The sequence below is a fragment of the Haliaeetus albicilla genome, chromosome 19, assembly GCF_947461875.1.
Source record: "Haliaeetus albicilla chromosome 19, bHalAlb1.1, whole genome shotgun sequence".
Taxonomy (NCBI): domain Eukaryota; kingdom Metazoa; phylum Chordata; class Aves; order Accipitriformes; family Accipitridae; genus Haliaeetus; species Haliaeetus albicilla.
This window is the reverse complement of record NC_091501.1, coordinates 20,964,106-20,986,253: the sequence shown is the minus strand read 5'-3', so window position 1 is coordinate 20,986,253 and position 22,148 is coordinate 20,964,106. Positions and strand designations below refer to the sequence as shown.

Below are 22,148 nucleotides of genomic sequence, written 5' to 3'. Positions count from 1 at the left end.
CTAGCTCAGAATCCAACCCATCACCTTTTCATTTCTCTTTTTTTTTCTCTAAAACATTTCAAGATCCATTTTGTTGTGCCATTCATGAAAAAAAAGAATAGATCCTGCCATACGTAGGTAACAGAACTGATAATATTTTGAGCATTTTTTTAATGGACATGAACTCAACTTTTATTCATAAACTCATTAAGGGTGAAATCTGCTTTGTAGGTAGGGTCAGATCTAAATATTTATACGATGTAAATTTTCTTCTGAATCTCCAAACCAGGACCAAACCAGTACTGAAACACTGTCTAAGTTATGATTAGCCTCTGCATTTATTTTATTGGAAGGACAACTCATACTAGTAGTGAACAAGAATGGAAGGAAAGTTTGAAAGACAAAGCAAAGTATTAGGTCATTGAATCACAGGGAAATCAGAACCACATCTGAGCCAGAACAAAAATGTAAAGCTGCTGTAATAAATCTTTGGGTCACTTCTATTTAGGCTTTTTTAACTGGGCATAGAGACATGAAAGTAGGACCACATACACAACCTGCAAGTCCACATTGATTGTTTTATTTATCGCTGATACACCAGGAATGGGTTAGGACTGGTATGCTATTAGGCTAAGCATTAAGATGCCTGCCAGCCCCCATAATAGCCAAGCAATTATGAATGAGGTGGGAGAAACATTAACTTCTGTTGCTCCTTGGAAAAGGCTGGTCCTCTCTCTTGATGAACTGTTTGTTGTCCTCCTCCTCTCTGCTCCCTCATGCTATCATGTCAGCACCTATTTTTTAACCTTTGATGACTTTGATGAGTTAAACCATTACTGACTACAATCAAGTCACCTCTTTGTTTCCACTCTCCCATCTCGCACAGCATGTATCTTGCTGTCATGCTATGGTAAGAGTGACAGCTACAACTTACAACTGACTTACTCGCATAAAGCTGGGCCACACAGTAATACAAACATAGGAAGAAATCTACAGCATTTCAGTATCAGCTATGTATTATATAAGCTGTATATAAGCATTGTAAGGTCACTTTCATGATAGTAGGTGTGGAAGTTCTGCATACTCAGAGCGATTAAAAATTAGGGATTTTAAGGTAACCAAAACCATAGTGAAAATCTCCTGTTACTGAGAAAATAACTGAAGAATACAACATTGTGGAGGCTACTATTTGCTTTAAAGATCCATATTCTATTGGTATTGTCCTTGAGACCACTCCAGTGACTGCTCCACCCTGAAAGCTTCCATTTCGTCAGAGAAAGGTTCTGTGGCAACTAAATTGACTCAGAATTACATTCCTCCTGAGGCAAAGAACACAGAACAAAGCTCATTTGTTTTTTAACCCTTCAGAAGATCACTTAGGTGGTTGCTGATCTGCACACAAGTTTCTGTTGAATTTCTATTGGGGTTGACCTCCATTGACAGCAAGAAGCTAAAGAATTTGGTGTAAAGCTAAGCACCCAGTGAGCTATCATGCAGCTCACAAAGAGAAAAAGATAGGCCATAGCTAATATGAAAATCAAGGTTTAGGTATTTTTCCCTCATGGTCTATAGGATCTCATTGGGTCCTCTTTCCAGCTGGGTAAAGAGGACAGTTCCAGAGACAGTTCTTTCTTGATAGGCCATCCCCAGGCTGTAAAAAATGGAGCCAAGTTCTTGTTCACCTGCTGAGAAAACTTCTGTGCCCACAAGTTCATCTTAGAAGGGTTGTCTTTTGGGGTGGTGGACATTTTCTGGTAATCAGAGAAGAGGTGGATGAAGGGGTCCCAACCAAACCCTTCCTGCAACTGATGGAGAAGAATATAGTGTAAAAACAATGAAGTTCTCATTTCACTGGCATTATTCCTGTGTTACAAGCAATAGAAAATTCCATAGGTTTCTGCAGTGTCTTTTAGAATGAATGTCAAGTTAGATGAAGGCATCCAACTTTCAGGCTTCAAAGCATAACTTACAGCACTAGAGTACAGAAAAATACACCTTCCCATTACACTGGCCTTCTAAAACAGAGATGAAAGATGCATTGGGAGCAGCCAGAAATATCAGCAAACTACTACACAAGCTGCTGCTTTGGGCAGAGGAAAGCTTCTTGTGCAGTGAAAAAGCATCAAAGAGGACACTGACAGAAAACCTAGACAGAAAGAGGGCAGGAGAACAAGGAGTAATCAGAAAACAGGAAGGAGAGATTGTGAGCAGGGCATGCTTTGGCTAGGAATAAGAACAAAAGGGATTCGGATAGAAAAACTGCTGTTGCATGAGTAATGAGTTTAAAGAGGGATGGAAAACCTACATAGTTGCTCAAGATGAGGTTAATATGAAGAGCTGACTTGGAACAGCATGACAGGATGCAGAATGTCTACTCAATGTCCACAGCTCTATACCAAGCCATGACCTGCATCTCACTTTCTGATACTAAACAGATTGACACTAAATTGCATCCCACAAATCCTCCATCATGCTGGAACAGCTAAGCAGGAGACAGCACTTCTACATTAGACAGAACAAACAGGCATGTTATCTACCTTCGATAATCCCCTATTGATATGGAAACTCTGGAGCTGAAACTAGCTACAGACTAGGCAGTATCTTTTTGTGAGAAGGCTGGAGAGCCATGAGGAGGCTGAGTGGAAGATGAAGAGGTCTGCTCTTGTGCCAGGTCAAAAGCAGTAAGCCAGTTTATACCCGAGGAGGCTCCACACCATGTTAGGTTATGTCTGAACTGTAGAATGCAGGAGCATCTCCCGGACCCTGAGTTCAAGTATCCATCCCAGACGCTTCCCAACTCCTTGTCACAACATGTCTACAGTGAAAACTGTCTGTTTCCTTTACAATGACACTTTACAATGCCAAGGCTTCTTTTGTCAACTAGCCCAATGTCCCACAGGAAATCTGCAGCAGATTAAAGAGCTGTGCCCAAGTTTGATCATCCTTTTCCCATGCTGTATAACAAGAAGCAGTTCCTGTTTCTCTTCTAGGGAGAAAGATTAGTATATTGCACTAAGCTCTCTCCCCGAGTGGCTAAACCCAAGTTTGGCAAAGGAAGGTTTTCAGGAGACATCAGCATTAGACACTCTGTCTGTACACCCCTCAGGTGCTTTCTGGACCGAAGATGAATCCAAATTGTAAGCAAACACTTACAAAGCATGACAGCTAGAGTCACCAAGCTGCAGACATCCTTCTGACACAGGCTTCACTGACTGCACTAATACACCCGCTTTTCTCAGTTACCTGCAGGTATGTCTCCAGAGCAGTCCACACCACCCAGTCCTTTAGTTGAGCGCCTTTCTTCAGATACTCTCTTATCCTTTCTGCCCGACACTGTGACCTAAGTGCCTGATGGGCCTGATGCCTGGGGATCCCCAGCACATTCTCATGAACATAGACAGACCAGAGGTTGCAGGTGGCCTCTGTGGTATGAGGGGGAAACTCCCATGCTTGCTGCTGTTGATTGTGTCCCAGCTCATGGACAGGACCCCAAAGACCAGTAGTTTGCATGTGCTTCATGTCTAACATCTCCTTCACTGAATCTAGGTGGCCCATGATGGGATAGCCAGCATGCATCCAGCCTGCAGGAAAGACAGGTACCAACGCACATCGTAAGTATTCAACCCAGTGCCTTTTAGACATAAATGACTGTATTTTTTTTCATTTCTTTAGTGCCTTTCCTCCATCTCAGAAGCCACATTGTATTACCATGAATGACAAATTTTTCCCTTTGTGAGATAAGGAAATACTGTAAGTTTCACCCTAACAAATAGTCAAATAAGCAGCGTAAAGGTAGTACTGAACTATCAGTCAAGCACACTTTTGACTGCTTTCCCTTTTTATACATAGCATACACTCACGGTTGGACTGAGGTTGAGATTTTAGGATGAGGGAAAAAGCCTGACTATTGCCCAGAATACACCTGAATTCTCACAAACTGAGCACAGTTGATGCTAACCCAACCATGCAACAATGTGATTCAGCACCCTGGCAGAGCTTGAGCCTCATAGGTAGAGTGTGGATACTGCAGGTCTGCACTCCAGTGGTCAGCAGTGTGGATGAGACACATGGAAGTCATAGATTGTCATGCTTAAGGGCTGCAAAACTTGTCGTGCTTAAGCCTGTTCTTAAACTCACAGGATACCTATTCTATAAACAACTTCCCAGCATCACGCTAGGCAAGAATATTGCACTGCAAGGGATTTTACTTATGCCTACTTGGTGTCTCCATCCCTAATTTGTCCTTCTTCTTGAAGATTCCCAAAACTTCATACAAGAGTCACGTCCCTGAACTCAAACAGCTATTGTAGCAGGGGATAAGCAGCCCTTTACACTCACTACAAAGGGAGCCTACACAGCTGGCTTTGACTGAACACTAAGCTTGTAGACTACCCAAGTTGGGGAACATGAATGGCAACTCCCTTCCTGCAGGAACTATTTAAGATCTTGAGCTCCCTCTTTTTTAATAAGAGGGATACATGCATTTAGCAGCCACTGGCACCCAAAAAGTTCACGTCCAGAAATGTGAGTGAAACCATTTAGTCCACCCAAAACAGAAGGGAATTTTATGTCTGCAGATTATGATCTTTTTAACTGGCATTTGCTCAGGATAGCAGAACTTAACACTCCCAAGATGTGCAACAAATTCTTTCCATGTGGCTTAGCAAAGGGTTAGGACATCAGGGTTTATGCTAAGCCCTTGTCTCATTGTGGGATAAAGAATTTAACCAGTCTATTTTGAAAAACAGCTGAACAAAACTTGTATTGCAAAGTTCCACATTTACCATATAGTTTGACTCTAGATCAAATGCACTCAGTTCACAACTGGAAAAGTGGAGGTGGGGAAGCATCAGCTGCAAAACTACACACTCGTGAGCTTCGACAGTGATAACAGTTCTACTTCTCCATTGCTATCATCTCAGACACACAACTTTTCAGGCTAAGCTTTGCCCACAATAACCTTTGTGGAGCCCATCTCCAGCAGGTGGGTACACACAGGTTTAACAATTGTCACTGAATGCGTGAGAACAGTCCTGTGGCTGAGGCAGGGAAAAAGTAGAAATCAGGTCGCTCTCTCCCAGCTGTACTGGCTCTGCAGTGCATTCAGGAGGGAGAATGAGTAACTACATGAGTCAAAGCCACTGCAGTCAGCAGCTCTGCCTCTCAACAAACCCAGGCAGAAGAACAGCTGAGTGAGACAACACCAGTTTTGAGGTGAGGGAGGCATCTGAAAGGGTCAATACGTTTTTTTAAGCCCTTCCTTACCACATTTCTGTCCTGATGGAGTAGCTCACAATTATGCAAGGGTTGTAGTCATTTAACACCTTACACATGTTCCCAGTCTGGTTTTAGCAAAATAACCTTGAAGAAATAGACATTGCTGCTAGAGGCCACTTATCTCTTAGTGCTTGACAAGGCCATATGGCAATGTACCTACCATATGAGATCTGGACATCTGTTACAATCCTCTCTGGCCTTGGGAATTTTGTTGGTATGGCTGCCAATTTGCTTATTGCCACCATGATCTCATTCCACAGGGTCAGCAGCGGCTGTGGGTTCTCCATGTGACGGATGCTGTCAGACGGCACTGTCAGGATGAGATTCTCAACAGCCAGTTCTGCCCAGGGTGCAGGGTAGTGCCGGATACAGGCCTTCCACTGGCTTTCACAGGTCTCCCCTACATCAACACAGAAGATCGGTTAGGCACAGCTCTGACTTTTGAGCATGCTCTCAGAGGTCAAGCTGGAGAAAGAGACCACAGTCATGAAATTCTCTTGGAAGACAGTATGTGTGGTAGTTGTATGACTGGGGGCGGTGGCTGTTAACTAGTTAAGCCTCATCCTGCACTTGGGAAGTCTCCTCAGGCTCTTTAATGGATGGGAAACAGACAGAAAAGGACTGGCATATACCAGAGTTGTAGCATAGCAAGAACAGATCCCTGTTTTCCATCTGAGAACAAGAAGCATCAGGTCTCTCCAGTGTCTCTTGACGGTCTCATTTCTTCTTCTCCAGTGGACATGTGCTGTTTTGTGTAACAACCCTAGTTTTGTTTAGTTTGACAGAAGAGCAAAAAGAAATTGCATACAGGAAGAGAAGAGAAACTGACAGAAACATGGAAAATTCAGCAGATATTTACTGTAGGGACTGGAGATGGCCATATGGGGACACAGTAAAGCAAGCAGAGAGCAGGGCAACCTTTGTCGTGGCAGAGGTCACTCTGTCTCCCTCCAACACAATGGATTCCATCAGAAATGACAACTCCAACCTCCAAGAAATGTTGGTTTGGACAAACCCTGCCCATTTTGTGACAGGTCCTTCACCTACCTCCTGTCACGTAGCAAGCACAGAGTGACTAAGTGACTTACTTACCCAGAATCCCAGAGGACAACAAAACAAGGAAACTAAATCTGGGTATTCCTAAACCCAGGCATTTCTAAGACGTTCCTAAGCACAGGACCATCTTTCCTTTCAGTCACAGGGATAGCAGCATCTGTGAGCCACAGTAAGGAGAAAGGCACCAAGATAAACAAACCTACCAAGCCTGAAGAAAGGAGCTCTGACTGCCCCTTCCACCGTGATGGGCACTTTCCCCAGGACACTCTTTGCTGGTACTACGACATAAATAAGGCCACCCCAGAGGCAGGAAACAGACTGTTTCTGACAGGCGATATCACAGGTACGTATTACCACTGGGGCCCGTTTCAGCTCTGTGGCGTGAGAGAGGTCATCCGTGTGACACCCAATCTGCACCTGGCAAACAGAAGGGTAGGAACAGCTGGTCAAAGGGCTCCAAGTGTGACGTGGAAGACCTACCACAACACCCTGAGCTGTCTGCTGCAGCACTGTCCCTGCAGGGCACGCACACAGAAGCAGCCTTCTGACTCCAGCCTAGTTCAAGTTTTCAGCCTGTGATGACCAGAAGCAGTAAATACAGTGAAAAAAGCTGGCGAAGTTCAGTGCTATCCCTGTTTCAGACAGTCTAACAGCTATACTCTCATTCAGCTACATCCTTCATCAGCAGTTCAGGGTACTGCAGTGACTTTTTCACTGCACTGTACTTGCATTGATCATTCCTTCACCCTCACCAGCATCAAAGCCACATCCTATAACATATAAGCTGGAGAGATGTGATCACTTCTGGCTCCTTTTATTGTGCCTCTTCCTTGGTCCTCATACAGTAAAACAGACAGCATGTGGCTGCAGGATCAGACAGAAACACCTGAGTTAACTTTACATTTCAGCTGCAGGGAGCTCACTGCAAAAAACATCCAAGCAGGTAAGCATTCATTTGCTTTGTACTTTGCAGACAACAGGATCCCAAGTAACTAGTTTACAACTGATCTGGGTACATCTACATGAGCAATAGTGACAGTGCTGTGAAAGTACCTTATGAGAGATCTGGAGAAACAGAACCAAGTTTGGTGCATAGAAGGGTCCAAGTACTTATCTTGGGCCTGAAAATCACCTTGATCAGTTCTCTTTGCACGATAACAAAACAAATACAGCTGCCTTCAGGCAGCAGCAACACTCAGTTATCCCGCTAGCACACAGAAATACGAGGAATGCAACAGAAGAGAGTGGGAGACAAGGCGAAAAATTATGACAATGCTTTGAAAGTGCCACAGGGTGGCAGCAGTAGGAAAGGACTGAAAAGGCAGCAAAACCAGTAAGGAGAAAACCCTTCTCCGTGCTATTTTTGAGTGCTGATCTGACAAATATATCGGTGTAAACAGAAGCCAAACTAGAGACAGCTTACCTTCAGACCAGCACTGACCACCAGGCAAGGGAATGTTATAACTGCTGTGTGGCCTTCAGGGAGGTAGAGTCCTGTACTCCTCCAGGCTGTCTTACCTAAAAGGTAAGAGAACAGAGTCCTAAACAGTCAAGCACTTCTTTGGCCTGATGTTACAGATTCTGGAAATTTCAAGCTGCAACAGAAGAATCTTCCATCCTTTTCTTTTCCCTTGCTCTACACACACAGAACTGTCTCACGTTTTACCCAACCTGTCAGAAATGCAGTTTTAAAGCAATGGGGTAGCAGCGTGAACAAGATCATCATACCATTAGCAAGCAAGCAACTCCACTCAAATTTGAACTTCTGGAAATGCCAAGCTTAAATGTGTTTACTAGTATCTTTTAAAAATAATAAGAAAAAAAAGAAACCAAAACCTCAACACCTCCTCCACTCGGATCCTCTTACCCTAAAGTCCTCATAAGAGGTGGATACTGTGGTGGTATTAAACACAGTTGAAGTTGTAATGGTCATAAAACATGTCCTAAATAACAGCCTGACAGTGACGTCACATTTTACCTTACTGACTGGTCCAGCACAAGCTGGGGCCCACAGGAATTCCCACTTCTAGCTGACTGAAGTTACAGGAAAGCCCATGTTCAGACGTACGCAGACACATGCACACCGAGGACAGGCGCCCCGCCGACCCAGCGACAGGATGCCTCAAGAGGAAGGGAGATACACTCCTCACCTGGGTTTGTGCCATCAATTTCCACAGTGATGGGGGGGGCACAGACCCCAGCGGCAGACTTCTGCACTAGGGCTGCACTGTCCGTCATGGTGAGGGACAGCTCGGTCGCCATGCAGAGAAGGACTGCCTCTTTGGAGTTGCTCTTGACAGGGCAGTGCCCGCTGACCTGCGGGATCCCACTTCTCTGAAGCACTTTGGTCAGGATGCGGTGGAGCGAGGCATACGCCGGGCAGTCGTGGGCCGGGATGTGCAGAAAGGCAGCGCAGTCTTGCGCTAGCCTTCGCAGCCAGTCCTTCAAGGGGCCCTTGAGCTCCTCACGCTTGTCTACGTGCCCGTTGAAAAGAGCGAGCGCCCTGCGGAAGTGGTAGTGCTCCTCTGACCCCACGGCCGGGAGCTTCGCTGCCTGGACGCTCTGCCCCAGGATGCTCAGCCCAAAGCGGTTCAGGATTTTGTTGCCAGGATATTGTGCCACAGCAGCTTTGCCGTGGTTCTGGGAAGCCCAGTACCAGGCCTGGCCTCCAATCAGTAGGCCGCCTCCCTCCGCCACGAAAGCGTGAACCCTCTCGGCCTCTCTGTCGCTGTACGAAGAGCAGCAGTAGACGCTGATGTCGCCCGTCAGCTGCGACACCTGCGACTTCACCTCTTCCCGAGAGAGGAGGCTACACAGCTTCTTCAGGCTGGCATCCACACCCACCAGCCCCTTTCTCCCAGCATCCAGCCAGCGGACAGCATTGAGCAGGAATCTGGCCAGCTTTGGGGAGAACAGCTGGCTCTCGTGGGTGGCCACCACGACACGGCCTTGGCCGTAGCGTGCCGCAGCTAAGAGGCAGCGGTGCGAGCTGTCCAGGCAGAGCGGGAAGGAGAGTACACCGTGCACCAGCAAGATGGAGGGCGCGCCCCCCGTCACCAAATCCAGCTCCGACACACCACGCAGGAGACACTCAGCATCAAGGCTGAGGTTGGCCTGGTGCCTGCAGAACCAAGAGAGGTCCAGGTCAGCCTCCGTCCCAGATCCTTTGCACAAAAGGCCACCTTGTCCACCCCTGCCTCTCTTCTTCCTCCCTCATCCTACTACATCACGTTGTCAGTTCTTTCATTTAAAAAAAATAAAAATCCACCAATACCTCATTTTGCTCCTTTTAAAGCCTCAGTTTTTGCAGCCAAGCAAATCTGTAAGAATTTCAGCACTCATTTAAAAAAAGGAGAGAAAGAAGAGGTCAAAAGGAAGTTTCTAGGCCTCTGACTTTGAAGAGCAGCTAGAAAATCTAAATACATTGCAGAAACTCAAAAATCAGATGATCTTTCGTACTTTTTAAACTGCAGGTTTAAACTGCAGATGATGTGGGCATTGGCACATCTCCTGTAACAGAAACTTTTCTCCATTTACCCCACCTGAGTCATTATCAACTAGGAAAGCCCAAAAGATTTCTCTGTGTCTTCTCTCCCAGCCTCTGCCACTGCTGAGAACTGAAGGAAGGATAGCTAGGCCAGGTGGGCTAGATGGACAGGCAGACGCACAGCTAGACAAATGAGGAGTGACTTGAAGTTAAATCAAGGCCCTAACACATAGTCCTCACATTACCACTAGTTGGTCACCACAATATAAAGAGATTATACTGCGCAAGGCCCTCTTATCTCTGCTATTTCCATATAACTCCTGTATGTCACTGTGGAGAAAGACACGTTGAATTACTCTCATTTGCCTTTTTGACACTTTCTCCTGGTTCTGCCAAACACAGTTTTCCCCCAACACCTGGAAAGAATCTGTTGTTATGTGGCCATTGCAGCCAACTCAAGAAGAAATGATGCTGCCCTTCTGCACGCCCATAGGACAGGAATGAAATCTGCAGCTCTTCTTTGGTTATTACCTCACTGAGACCCTTTGTCACACAGAGTATATGCCAGGCATATGGCACAGCACCTGCCCTGGACTGCAGTCTAATTCTCTGTGGGTTAAACAAAGCCAGCAGGAAGGACCAGATGCATGGAGCTGATCTGTTGCACAGAAATTAGGTACCTAAATTTCTCTGTGGCTCTGGATCCAATCAAAACCAGCACAAAAGCACCCTAAACAAGGTGTCATTCACCGTTAGTTACCATTTAAATTCTTGATAATTGCTATGTAATTTTTCTCTGCTGAATTCTCCCCCCCCCCTTCCATGCACTGTGCATGAGGCAGTGGGAACATGCCTGCGCAATGCAGGTGGGAACAGTAATCAATCGGCAAATTTTAATTAAGTAACTTCATTTGTTAGCTGTGTCCTAAGCAATTCACTGAATTCAACAGCAGAGCTTTCTACTACCTTTATTGAAAAACAAATTAAACATCCAGAAAGTATCAAATCCAATTATTTGTTTGAAAATATTAGAAATTTAGTATTGTATATCCACAAGGAAAAGACTGCAAGGAAAAGACTTGCAGGGAATTTTATTGTAATTGTTGCAGCTTTCACTGCAGTGAAATGAAGCTGCCACACAGAGGAAGCGCAGCAGCACTCATGCTCCTCAGAGAACCCATTTCGCCCTGTGTAACTCAGCAGAGAGTGGCCGGAGGCACAGCCTGGCACACCCACTGGCAAGGGGAGGTAGAGAAAGACAGCAGAGCAATGCCCAGGACTCCACTGCCTGGTCGGCTGTGAGATACGAGCCACAACAGCCCTGAGTTTTACACCTGCGGCTCCAGGATCCAAAGGGCCAGGCTGGAATTCCAAACAAACTGGGAGTATGGAGATTTCTTGCCCACAGCCTGTGTCAGAAGCTGAGAAGGGAGCTGGCACCCAGCCCGCCTCCTCAGCTCTGCACCAGCCCCGGGGTTTCACTTGCAGAAGATGAGTTTCTGCAGGTAACAGGCCAAACAGGTTTAGCAGCTGCCAGCCACAGCCTGGCCCAGAGGGCTGGCCTGATGCTCCATCTCCAGCCTGGTTTTGAACTGTGGGAAGGTTGTTCTGAATGTGCACACGTGTGAGGAGAGAGAGAGGAGTTCCTCCTCCTGTCCCCATGTTGCTGTGTGTTGCACTCAGGCACACTTGGTCAGGCAGACTGCTCTAAAAGATGGCTCCCCTCATTTCCTTCCCCTTGAATGAATTCCCCGGGCCTGGCCCAGCTGCCCTGGAAGCAATCAAAGACACCATTCTTTCTGACTGCAAACAGCACGAAGGTCCCCCTTGAATTGGAAGACAACAATTGCATCCCATCCTGGCTATTAAAGAACCAGCATTCACCATCATCCTCATCTCTAACCTCACGACTCTTCTATAAACACCTCACCTGCACAGCCTGATCAGTTGTTTAAATAGAGAGCAACTGAGATACTCACGGGACAATTAATGGGATCTTAGGAATTTTCTTGGAGACTTTGAAGATGCCTTTCTCCACTGCGTTTCCTGTGAAGTACACGCCAGCCACGCTGGTCACCTGGTTCCCAGGGAATTCAAACAGCACCTTCTCCTTGCCATGTTGACTAGCCCAGTACCAGGCTTGGCCTCCAATGAGCAGCCCTCCACCCCCCTTTACAAAGCCAACCAGGTCTTTCGCCTGTGTGCTGTCATAGGCGTCCATACAGTACACCCCCAGGGAGCAGCTGAGCTCTGCCCCAGCCTGTACTTTGGTGCCAGCCTGGAGCAGCAGCTGGGAGAGGGAATCCAAATGAGGATGGACCCCAACCAGGGCCTCGGGCGAGGGCTTGAGCCACTCCACAGCATTTCTGAGGAACTGGGAAAAGTTGGAGTCCTTCAAGATTCCTTCATGGGAAACAACGACCATCCGGCCCTTCCCATACTGTGAAACGGCAATCAGAACCTGCTTCTTAGAGCTCACAAGTATAGGGTAGGCATCCTCTCCAACAAGTAGCAGCTCACAAGGAACAAAACTGCCAGTGAAGTCCCATGGCCCAATACCGTCCACTAACAGCTCATAGGTGGCAGAGGGTTTCATCTTCAGGTCACTCCTATCTGGTGGAGAGAAGACCAACATTCATTACAGTATGGCTCAGCTATAAAGAACAGCTATAACAACCCTGTGGAGTAATTTCTTTGTTGTCTAGTAGGAGTTCCAAACAAATGGGAATAATTTATGGGAAGCAGCTTTGTGGACACAACTTTTTCAGGGATTTGGGATTTTTTTGTTGTTTGCTTGTTTGGCTTTGTTATCACACTATTTACCATTTAAACAGAAGTGGCAAGTATACCAAGATGATGGAGGAAAATAAAGTGACTGTTTCAACAAATTCTGTTTTGCATCATAGAGGAGAACATGGATATAGAAGTATTCACTTTCTCATTAACAATTTATTTGGGGAGGGAGAGTGCCAGAGGCTCCAGGAAGTCTACTAGGAACTTGCCTGGGAGAGGTTTACATGGAAATAGCCAGAAAATGAAAAGACGTCATCAACACAGCACACGGCATAATTCAAACATGCAGTTCACATTTTAGTTCCTAATTGGGTATGTACAGAGCTACACACAGTTGCTGCAAGATGGTATTCCAAAGTTGTACTCTTCTACCTCTGTTTAGGCACTATAAGTCCTTGCTTAGTATTAAGAGGTGCTGTGGGGGGGAGAAGTGTCAGCCAAAATGATGGAGACAACCAGCTCCCCTGGAATAACTGTCAAAGTCACACAGTACCTAGGAGAGCAGGTCTGGGCACAGGAGATTCATGCCCTAGTTCCCTGATCCAAACTGCCGTGTGATCTCCAGGAAATCATTTCCCTTTTCTGTAGCTTTGTTTCATCTGTTTTCCCATCTACAAAGTAAAGAGAGTGGTACTGACCTAGATTGCCAAGCCCTTTGAGGTCAATGGGTGACACGTGCTGTATTTAGGCTCCTTCAGCTTGAAAGTTTGGCTTAGCTCTTCACCAAAATTATCTTCTGCCGAGCTGGGGCGGCTGTGACTGCACAAACAGTAAGGTTGTAAGGTTTTGAGGTAGAGAATTATGACCCAGTCCCACCCAGTTCCTGTCATTCAGGATTCACAAGGCTGACTTGGAGCACTATGCCTACGGCAAGGGAAGAAGCTGCTCCGGGGCGGGCCTGGCCCTTCCCTGGCAGCATCCCGTGCCAACACTGCAGCGGTGTTCTCTGGTCTTCACATGCATTTTGTATTTGGCTACCCTGAAAGCAAATCCTTGGCATGCAAACACAGGAAAATGGAGAAATCCTGGAGAAGCAGCATCCTTGATTTGGGTTTGTCACAAGCCCCAGGGTGCTCAGAAACAGCAACCTGATCAAGGACGACAGTATCACTCCCATTGCTTATCCTCTGGACATGCCTGGAAGATCCTGTTTTTCACCCAAACTCTCATGGGACCCCACTGTTGTTCTACATACAATTTATGAGTCAAAGCTGCTGATTAACATAGAGTAAAAACTACATTGCCCAGTAATTTAGTGCTTGTTTGCTGGCTTAGTCTGAATTCCAGCTTTGTTTCCCTGGGTTTGAATAAACCCTACATTTAAAGGCAAATACAAGGTCTAAGTGGTTTATGTTGTTTTACCAGGAATTGTGCAACAACGTAGTAACACAGCTTGGGAAAATACTAAAGTTTTTTTCTGGTGGCTTCTGTGGATTTGATACTATTGTACCTGTACTGATACACTGACTGTGGTACAACTTCTATGTAATCACAATTTCTCAGTTTCCATTGTATTAACCATTTCAGTGTGGAGAGAAAGAAGGAAGTATAATCATTAGACCCAGAGCAGAAACAACTAGAGGCCAACTCCTCTTTCTAGAGAGAGAAGGGAGAAGTCACAGCAGGGACAGAAACACCCATGTCTTAACAAGAATTGCAGGAAGCTGCAGAAGATTGAGCTGTATGTCTGTCATGTCAATTAGGAGGAAACAACTACTAGATCTGGGCATACACAGAGGGAAGGGGAAGATCTTGGCTCCTAGCTGCCTCCCATCTTAACATGTAGTGCAAACCCTCCATGACAGTGTCTTGAACGAGTCAAAAACTCTCGATTCCTTGTCCTCCCTCCTGCCCCTTCCACCTCTCACCTCCAGACAGTTCCCACTCCCTGCAGAGCCGAGGATATTGAGAGTAGGTATTGAAGCATACATTTATAAATCCTGCCAGATGACCAATTCTCTTCTAGCCTTTCTTCTGTCTCTGGAAAAGGGACAAAAACGCGATGGGAAGGTATTGAGGCTTCATTAAATGCAGACTTAAGATTCCATCATCTGCTGTCCAGGAGCCATCACGCCCCAGCAAAAGGGATGTACTACAAAGGAAGGAATATCCCTTGGTCCACTCAGGAAGAATATCTCTGGGAGACAGATGACCTAGGGGGGGGCTCTAAGGGCCCTTTCCCTGGCAGCATCCCGTGCTGCCAGAATAAGGGAACAGACTTTATGTGTCAACTGCTCAGTCACTTTGGGGTGAGTCTTTAAGGTCCCTGTAAAGCCTGTGAGGATCTCCATGAGTAAAAAGTATGGGATTGTGCAATATCTGAGAGGAACAGGACAAAAGGCACAGGACAGCCACTGGAGTGGATCACTTCTTAAGAACACAGGCAGCCCAAGTGAGCGAGAGAGACCCAATTCCTAGGGATTTGGCTGCTCTTCCTAAATAGGGGGGACTCTTGGGTTTTCCAGTCTTTCCTCTCTTCAGATTTACAGGCTAGCTGCCTGCACAGCAACCAAGCACCAAGCATGCTGCAAAGAATCAGTGCACTCTTGCTTCTTAACATGTTTATCAACAAACTGAACAAGGAGAGGAATGCTGACATTCAGCATTTGCTGAAGAGACAAAAGTACTTACATTCATTCTATCTGTTCATCACCAACAAGGTTTTGAACTGGAAGAGGGTAGATTTAGATTGGATATAAGAAAGAAATTTTTTATGATGAGGGCGGTGAGACACCAGAATGGGTTACCCAGAGAAGCTGTGGATGCCCCATCAGTGGAATTGTTCAAAGCCAGATTGGACAGGGCTTTGAGTAACCTGACCTACTGCAAGATGTCCCAGCAGGGCGAGAGGGTTAGACTAGGTGATCATTGAAAGGCCCTTCCAACCCAAACCATTCTATGATTATGTGATTCTATGACTCGTGTGCTGTGTAGCACAAATGCAAATTTAACATACATAAACACTGCAAGTGTATGTGAAAGTTCTATGGCATATTCTTCTAAAGAAAGGCAGTGTCTGTACTGCAAGAGTAAGTGGGCTCTAGAGCTGGCTTAAGCATAGAAGCGAGAGCCTGGGCTGATGTTAGGGGAGTGATGTGCTCAGGCTCTGCCCTGCAGGAGCTGAGGAACTCAGTCTTAGCCACTGTGTGCTCACATATGTACAGCATCCAGGGTAACTCTGAAGCTGGACCACTTGAGAATGGGCTCAAATTTGTGTTAACCTGAAGATGGAAACGACGACTCTCAGGACTGAATATCTCAGGTGTGTTCTGCATGCTTCACCACCCTTTTCAACACCTGTGAATGCATAAGCACCATGAAGCCACCAGTGGGGTAGGCTAAAGCAGTAAGAAATGTAAAGATCAAGCAATGTGCAAGAAGGGTGGTGAGATGAAGCAATAAATTCAGGTATAATGGATTGCGTGCAAAAGAGAATACAACACTTAAACTTGGACAACAACCTTTCATAAAGAACTGCTCAAAACTATGGTAAAAGAAGGCACCTACTGGAGATCATAGAATCGTAGAATATCTCAAGTTGGAAGGGACACATAAGGATCATCAAGTCCAAATTCCTACTACTCGCAGGACTACCTAAAACTAAGCCATATGACTAAGAGCGTTGTCCAGATGCTCCTTGAACTCTGACAGGCTTGGTGCCATGACCACTTCCCTGGGGAGGCTGTTCAGTGACCGATCACCCTCTCAGTGAAGAACTTTTTCCTTCTGTCCAAGCTGAACTTCCCCTGACGCAGCTAGAGAAGTGGGATGGAGAGGTGGGAGGCAGCCAAGCAAGAAAGCTTGCATGGAAAAGACAAAGTTAGAAACAAATACATCAAAAAAAGCCTCTCTAATGTTACATAACAAAAGTAAAAAAAAAAAAAAAAAGCTAAATACATCAAAGGAAAATAGAGCCAAAGAAGAAGTATACTAGGTTGTAAATTAATGACAACTCTAAAATTAGGTCAAGAAAACAATTACCAAAGGAAGTTACTGTATTGTATTTTTTTTTTACAATTACAGTGTTTAGTTATTAGAAAACAGATTGAAAACCGATAAAAACGATGAAAAAAAAAAAATTCTTAGTAAAAGTACAGCAGAATCAACCAGGCAATTGCCATCTGTAATTACTGTTATCGGTGTTATTTTCATATGGCACTTTACAACAGTAGATTACAAAACACTACAATTTCCAAGCCTAGTAAAATGCTGCTGTGTTTTAAGGAAAAAAAACAGGAGTTGCCCATCCTTTCTGGTAGTGTTAACGTGCACACTTTAGGGTACAGTCACCGGCTAAAAGGATGCAAAGCAATAGAAAACCTGAGCGTCTACACATACATCTGTCCAGCAATCTTAATTGCTTTTAAAGATAAGGCAAGGAAATAACAAAATGAAAGCAACTGATGACATCTGTCTGGGTATTTTACAATAATTTTGCATTTGGAAAGGTAATTAACATCTTAATTAAAATTAATTTTACTAACTTCCTATGAACTGAAAGCAGGCTGATGGGCTACGATCAGTAAAGACAGGGATATGCTAAATCAGAAGAGACGTCTACACAAAAAAGTGCTGTTCAGTCTTTTTAGAATTCTACATCTGTGATCTAAAAAGGACAGCACATATCACATAAATGAAATTACCAGATAATAGAAAGTAATGTACAGAAGCACAGGAGAAGGAATCGTAACCTTACTAGAAAATAATTTTTAAAAAGTGAGAACTTGCCTAAATGCCAGTCCTACGGCCTGTAGCTTTAGAGAAGTGTTGACATCTGTTGGTGAACAAGGAGCAGAGCAGCTCAGAAATCTCCCGGAACTGCAGATACAGAGCACTTTTCCAATCCCCCGCTGGAGGGGTTGAGTCACATTTGCATGCCTGCTATATAACAGCTCAGATCATTTCCCGTTAAATGTTGCTAGGTTTTAAAGCAGGGGATGAGTGTACCACCACTGTTTTCATTTGAAAAGGAACAGAGAAAAGGTACAATGCTCTTTGCATGTGGGCCATGCCAATTTACTATAGTCTGCAGTGATGTGGTAAAGGATAAGGAAAAACAACAACTGTATCCCTTCTAAACTAAAAGGACAGCACACGACTTGTTTTGCTATATACTGCCGGGGAACAAGGGAAAGCAGGGATACTGGGACAGCTCACTGAAGCTGAAAATGAAGAACAGGCAAGGTGTAACTCAGGTGGTGGGCAGCGGCTGGTATCCTTAATGGCCTATCACAGATATGTCACACTAATGGCGTAGGGTTAGGCTGACGAAGGTTTGTGCCCTACTGTGGACTTCAAGGGTAGCACCACTTATTGCAACAAAAAAAATGTGCAATTCACATAAATGGAACATTGCTTCCTCCTTATCATGCACCATTATATTTTGTAACAAGCAGAAGTATTACAAGCTATGCCTGATCTCTTAAATCATATTCTTTTCCAACTCAGTGTAAGTGTGACACACCAACAGAGGAGCATCTGGGGTTTCTTTTGGATTCTGAGACTAACCAAGCAATTCCTCAGAAGAAATGTACACCAAGTAAAAAAAGTAACAAGTTTACTTAGTTCTTCGTTACTGCAGCTAAATAGATATTTACAATCAATCGATGTTCTGAGGCCTTATTTCAGATAACATGGGTGCACAAATTATCGCTCTCACCCATGTCCTATGAGCTATGCCTCTGATATTCGTTTCCACAGGAATGTCCTCACCACACTCGAGCCACGCTGGGTCGAACCGTGACTTCCCTGGTAGTTGCCATCAGGGGTGTCCCTGCCGACGGCTGGGCTGTCGGTCCGCCTGCCAGCCGGCAGTGAGTCCAAGTCGACGCAGAGTGTGCGGCTCCTGTCTTCATTCCTTTCTTACGCCCCACGCTCGGTCTTTTGAACCCAATCAAGCGTGAACCCAGTGCTCATGATAAGCTTGGGTTCAGTTTGTGTTCCAATCACAAAGGAATATTCAGGGTCCTTCCCTTCTTGGTTATTCTGTTTGCTGTTACCTCATATTGTCATCTTTGAGCTTGCACAGACCTGCATTCCTCACTTCTTCTTATCCCCGGCTCCTGTGAGGCTGCGGTGCCAGCTTGATCCACACAACTGGGCAAGTGAACCTCCAGGCCACAGCCTGTCATGGCAGGGCTTTGGTCAACCTACACAGTACAGTGACTCGAGCCATGACATACCCGGGAAGTCGACCCTTTGACAGCACCCAAAGGTCCTTCCTTCTCAATGGGGTAGGCCACCTCAAGTCCTGCCCTTGCCTGTGCAGGACCAGCCGATAAAGCTACAGCTGAGCTGTGTTGCCCCACACCATCTTTCATGTTTTATGTCCAAACCTTGTTATCTCTATCACGCCTTTATATAAGCCTGTTCATAAATCTAGCACGTTGCAGTCTAGCTTTGGATAGGCTTCATGTTCTGGGAGGCTGTTCCAGACTCTTGCTGCAATTAGTTGTTTTTCAGGACATTTTACTGCCCAGGCTATTCTCTGCTGTTTTAGGCAATCATCTCACTTATCTTTCACTCTGCCTGCAAGCTATTGCCAAATTTTTCATTTTCACCCCTCCTAAGCATACCCATCAAGTTCTGAAATCTTTCTTTTGTATTCCCCCCACCTTGATTAGTTACTGTCTTTAGTTTCAAAACCGTCTGTACTGTGTATCTTCTGAAAATAGGCCTGACATGAGACTAAGGCTCCTTTCCAATGCTGTGGTACTATAAACATGCCTTAAAAGAGGCTTAAAACAAGGCTTAAATGACAGGGTAGACTATTCTGACCTGCCTTCCACCCATACATAACCTGGCAAAAGCATTATGGCATTAACATCACCTAAAACACTCACTACCTTTTTTCTACTATTTCTGCCCGCTTTTCCATAAAGCCCTTCACATACAGCCCACTTTCAGCTTTTGTCTTTTGCACCCTAAGAGAGGCCCTTAAAAAATATCTAAGCAGTCTTTGAAAAGTTAGTAAGGGACACAGCCCACAGTACTGGGTCTAAATTACTTATGTAAGAGTTTTTGCACTGCTATGTTGAAAAGAAGGGAATGACTGAAAATATACGAGATATCTAACACTTGTAAAAGATCTCCACCAAAAGATCTCCTCTCCTTTTGACTATTGATCACTTTCCTAAACTTGGTACTAGCATGTTTGGCAGTTGTAGCTAATTTGGCACCATTTCCACATACTGCAATTTTAAAATGCTGGATTATGAAGTATACAACATACAGCTGAAAAAGTACTAGTCCCAAACAGAAACTTCATTGTCAAACAGAAGGCAAATGACCAGCAAAAACTTACTTTAAACCAACATATAGTTGGTTTATTATTAGAAAGTCTAAGTGAAAAGAGAGGTCAGACCCGATGAATTGGGAGTGCAGAGAACTTGTGTGTTAGTGCTGACTGAAGAATGTAAATTCAGTACCATACAGACTCATTAGTCAGGGGACGGATGAAGAAGTATCTCCCATGTTTTACCTGTGCCTCCCCTAACAAGACCTGCTAGACCTGCTGGATGAGTACCAACTTAGATGCTTCCCTCCGTGTTCCTCAGTGCATCAAGGCCCAGGGTCTATGCACAGAACCAGCTTTGTACCGCCTACAGATTTCATCCGCCAGCAAATAACTCATCCCTGTTAAACTGCAGATTGATAGCAGCTAGAAGCTTCTAGACCAAATGCACCCAGAAACCACAACTGTATCTTTCCCTCTCCACCTTCCCCCTACTTACTCAGTTTGAAAGTGCACCAAAGTGTATGTTCACTTGGGGTTGAAAAGTGTGCTCTTTTTCAGGGGAAACCTGTAGATTTTGCAGTTTACACCCACCTGCTAAAGTAACTACAGGTTCTTTATTTAAGCTCTTTTGCTGCTACTTTCCTTTGGCATCGGCACAGCCAACCTAAGGCTGCTGGAGTCATTGTGCACTGTGCACAGACGCAGCTTTATACTGGCACAGAACAACTCCAGGTTGCACGCACAGTCAGGACAGATGCAACATGCATACTCAGAGAACAATCCCACATACTGCTGCCAAACCTTCTGCAGCCTTTCCAGGGATCCCTTCTGAACTTAGAGGCCTGCATTGCATGGGCCTGTGCCCTGAGATGGCAATGCAGTTTGGAAAAGCAACTCTGGAACACTGAACACCAGCCTGTGAGCCTCTTCCCTGTCACCTTCAGCGACAGGTTTTGTTCCTGAAGGATCAAACATCAGGCTGAAGATGCAAAAGCAGAGGGCACACAACAAGCAGGCATCTGTCCTTTCCTCAGCTGCTCAACGGGTGTGCACAATACAGCCACGGTTTGCGCAGCCCCAGCTCATTTTTGGAGACAACGGTGTGGAGTGACTGCTGCAGGCAGGAAGGCAGGTCTGTTGTGTGGCAGCCTGCCCGCCCAGCGCCTGTGGAAAGCCGGAGGAGAGGGGAAAGGAAAGTTCAAGAAGGGTGGGGAAGGTGCTGCCTGACACAGGGAGCACGCAAAGCTATGTGAGGTGGCCCAGGGAGCCGGTGTTAACGGGTTGCAGTGGAAGGTTGAACGCGTTTTAACACTTTTGCTTTAGTTATTTATGCCTGAAATGATGGACAAGGTCCTGGTCTGATTCTACATCATTGGAAGTTGCAAATGATTTGGCCAAAAGTAGCATACGGCCCATGAGATTTGTACAGGTGCCAAGTAAGCCCAGAACACAGTCTGCTAATTCCTCTACACTTGCACTAATGCTCTTAATATTCAGAGGGAGCATCTCTTTTTATTGATGCATCCCCCAATACTCCAGCAGCAGGCCAAGGCACAAAACGGTGTTACTTACCAGGATGGATACGGATGGGCAAGCCGCAGAACTTACACTCTGCACCCTATGTATGTCTTCACCTTTCCTGGTCCAGGGTAAGAAACCGTTTTCAAGCACGTGGTTTTCTAGCAGGATCCCCAGCCCGGCACCCCAAGGGATGTCCAAGCTCCCCAGGCTGCACCCTTGCTGCCGGCCCGTTGCTTCCCAGCCCGTTTCTACGGCCTTTCCTTTAATCATCCAAAAACGTGGCGGGCAAAAAGAAAAGAAGCCCACGCATCTGCAACGGACTGCAAATACTGAGGTGGCAGGAGGGTTAGTTTTACACTAAGTGCAGCTTACGAGTAAAACTGTTCCAAGGCAGGGCAGGGGAAGGCAAGGCAAGGCAGGGCAGGGCAGGGGAAGGGAAGGGAAAGGAAGGGAAGGCAGGGCAGGGCAGGTGAAGGGAAGGGAAGGCAAGGCAGGGCAGGGCGCAGCGGCTTCTCCTCGCCGCCGGGCCGGGCCCCCCTGCTCCACCTGCGAGAGGTGGGCGCACCTGCCCCGGGCGCCCAGCGCTGTAAAAGCGCGCCCTCCCTCCTCTCCTGAATAAACTCTTCCTCCTCCTCAGCTCCCCCCCCCCCCCCCCGGCCACGCAATGCCAGGCGCCCGCCTTCCCCCTCCCGCCCCGCCAGCCGTGGCCTCTCCGCCCCCCCGGGGCGACCCGCACTTTCACCCCGGCCCCTGGCACGGCGCGGCACGGCCGGGCGCTTTGCGGCAGCCCGGCCGCCT

At 46.0% G+C, this 22,148-nt stretch overlaps 1 protein-coding gene across 5 annotated transcripts; it reads right to left on the bottom strand.

Annotated features, from left to right (window-relative positions):
- Positions 1 to 537: 537 nt before the first annotated feature.
- TCAF2 (TRPM8 channel associated factor 2) lies at positions 538 to 22,010 on the bottom strand. 5 transcript variants are annotated; one of them, XM_069806718.1, is made up of 9 exons: positions 21,402 to 22,010; positions 13,231 to 13,351; positions 11,779 to 12,412; positions 8,463 to 9,433; positions 7,736 to 7,830; positions 6,516 to 6,729; positions 5,417 to 5,656; positions 3,223 to 3,560; positions 538 to 1,784 (listed from the first exon to the last, which is right to left on the bottom strand). In XM_069806718.1, exons 3-9 carry the CDS (start codon positions 12,393 to 12,395, stop codon positions 1,539 to 1,541), a joined length of 2,721 nt encoding a protein of 906 aa, XP_069662819.1. In that variant the 5' UTR covers positions 12,396 to 12,412; positions 13,231 to 13,351; positions 21,402 to 22,010; the 3' UTR covers positions 538 to 1,538. The 5 variants fall into 5 exon arrangements, with proteins under 5 accessions (XP_069662819.1, XP_069662822.1, XP_069662821.1 ...); XM_069806721.1 differs by lacking the exon at positions 21,402 to 22,010 and adding an exon at positions 18,305 to 21,370; XM_069806720.1 differs by lacking the exon at positions 21,402 to 22,010 and having other exon boundaries at positions 13,231 to 18,252.
- Between the last annotated feature and the right edge of the window lie 138 nt (positions 22,011 to 22,148).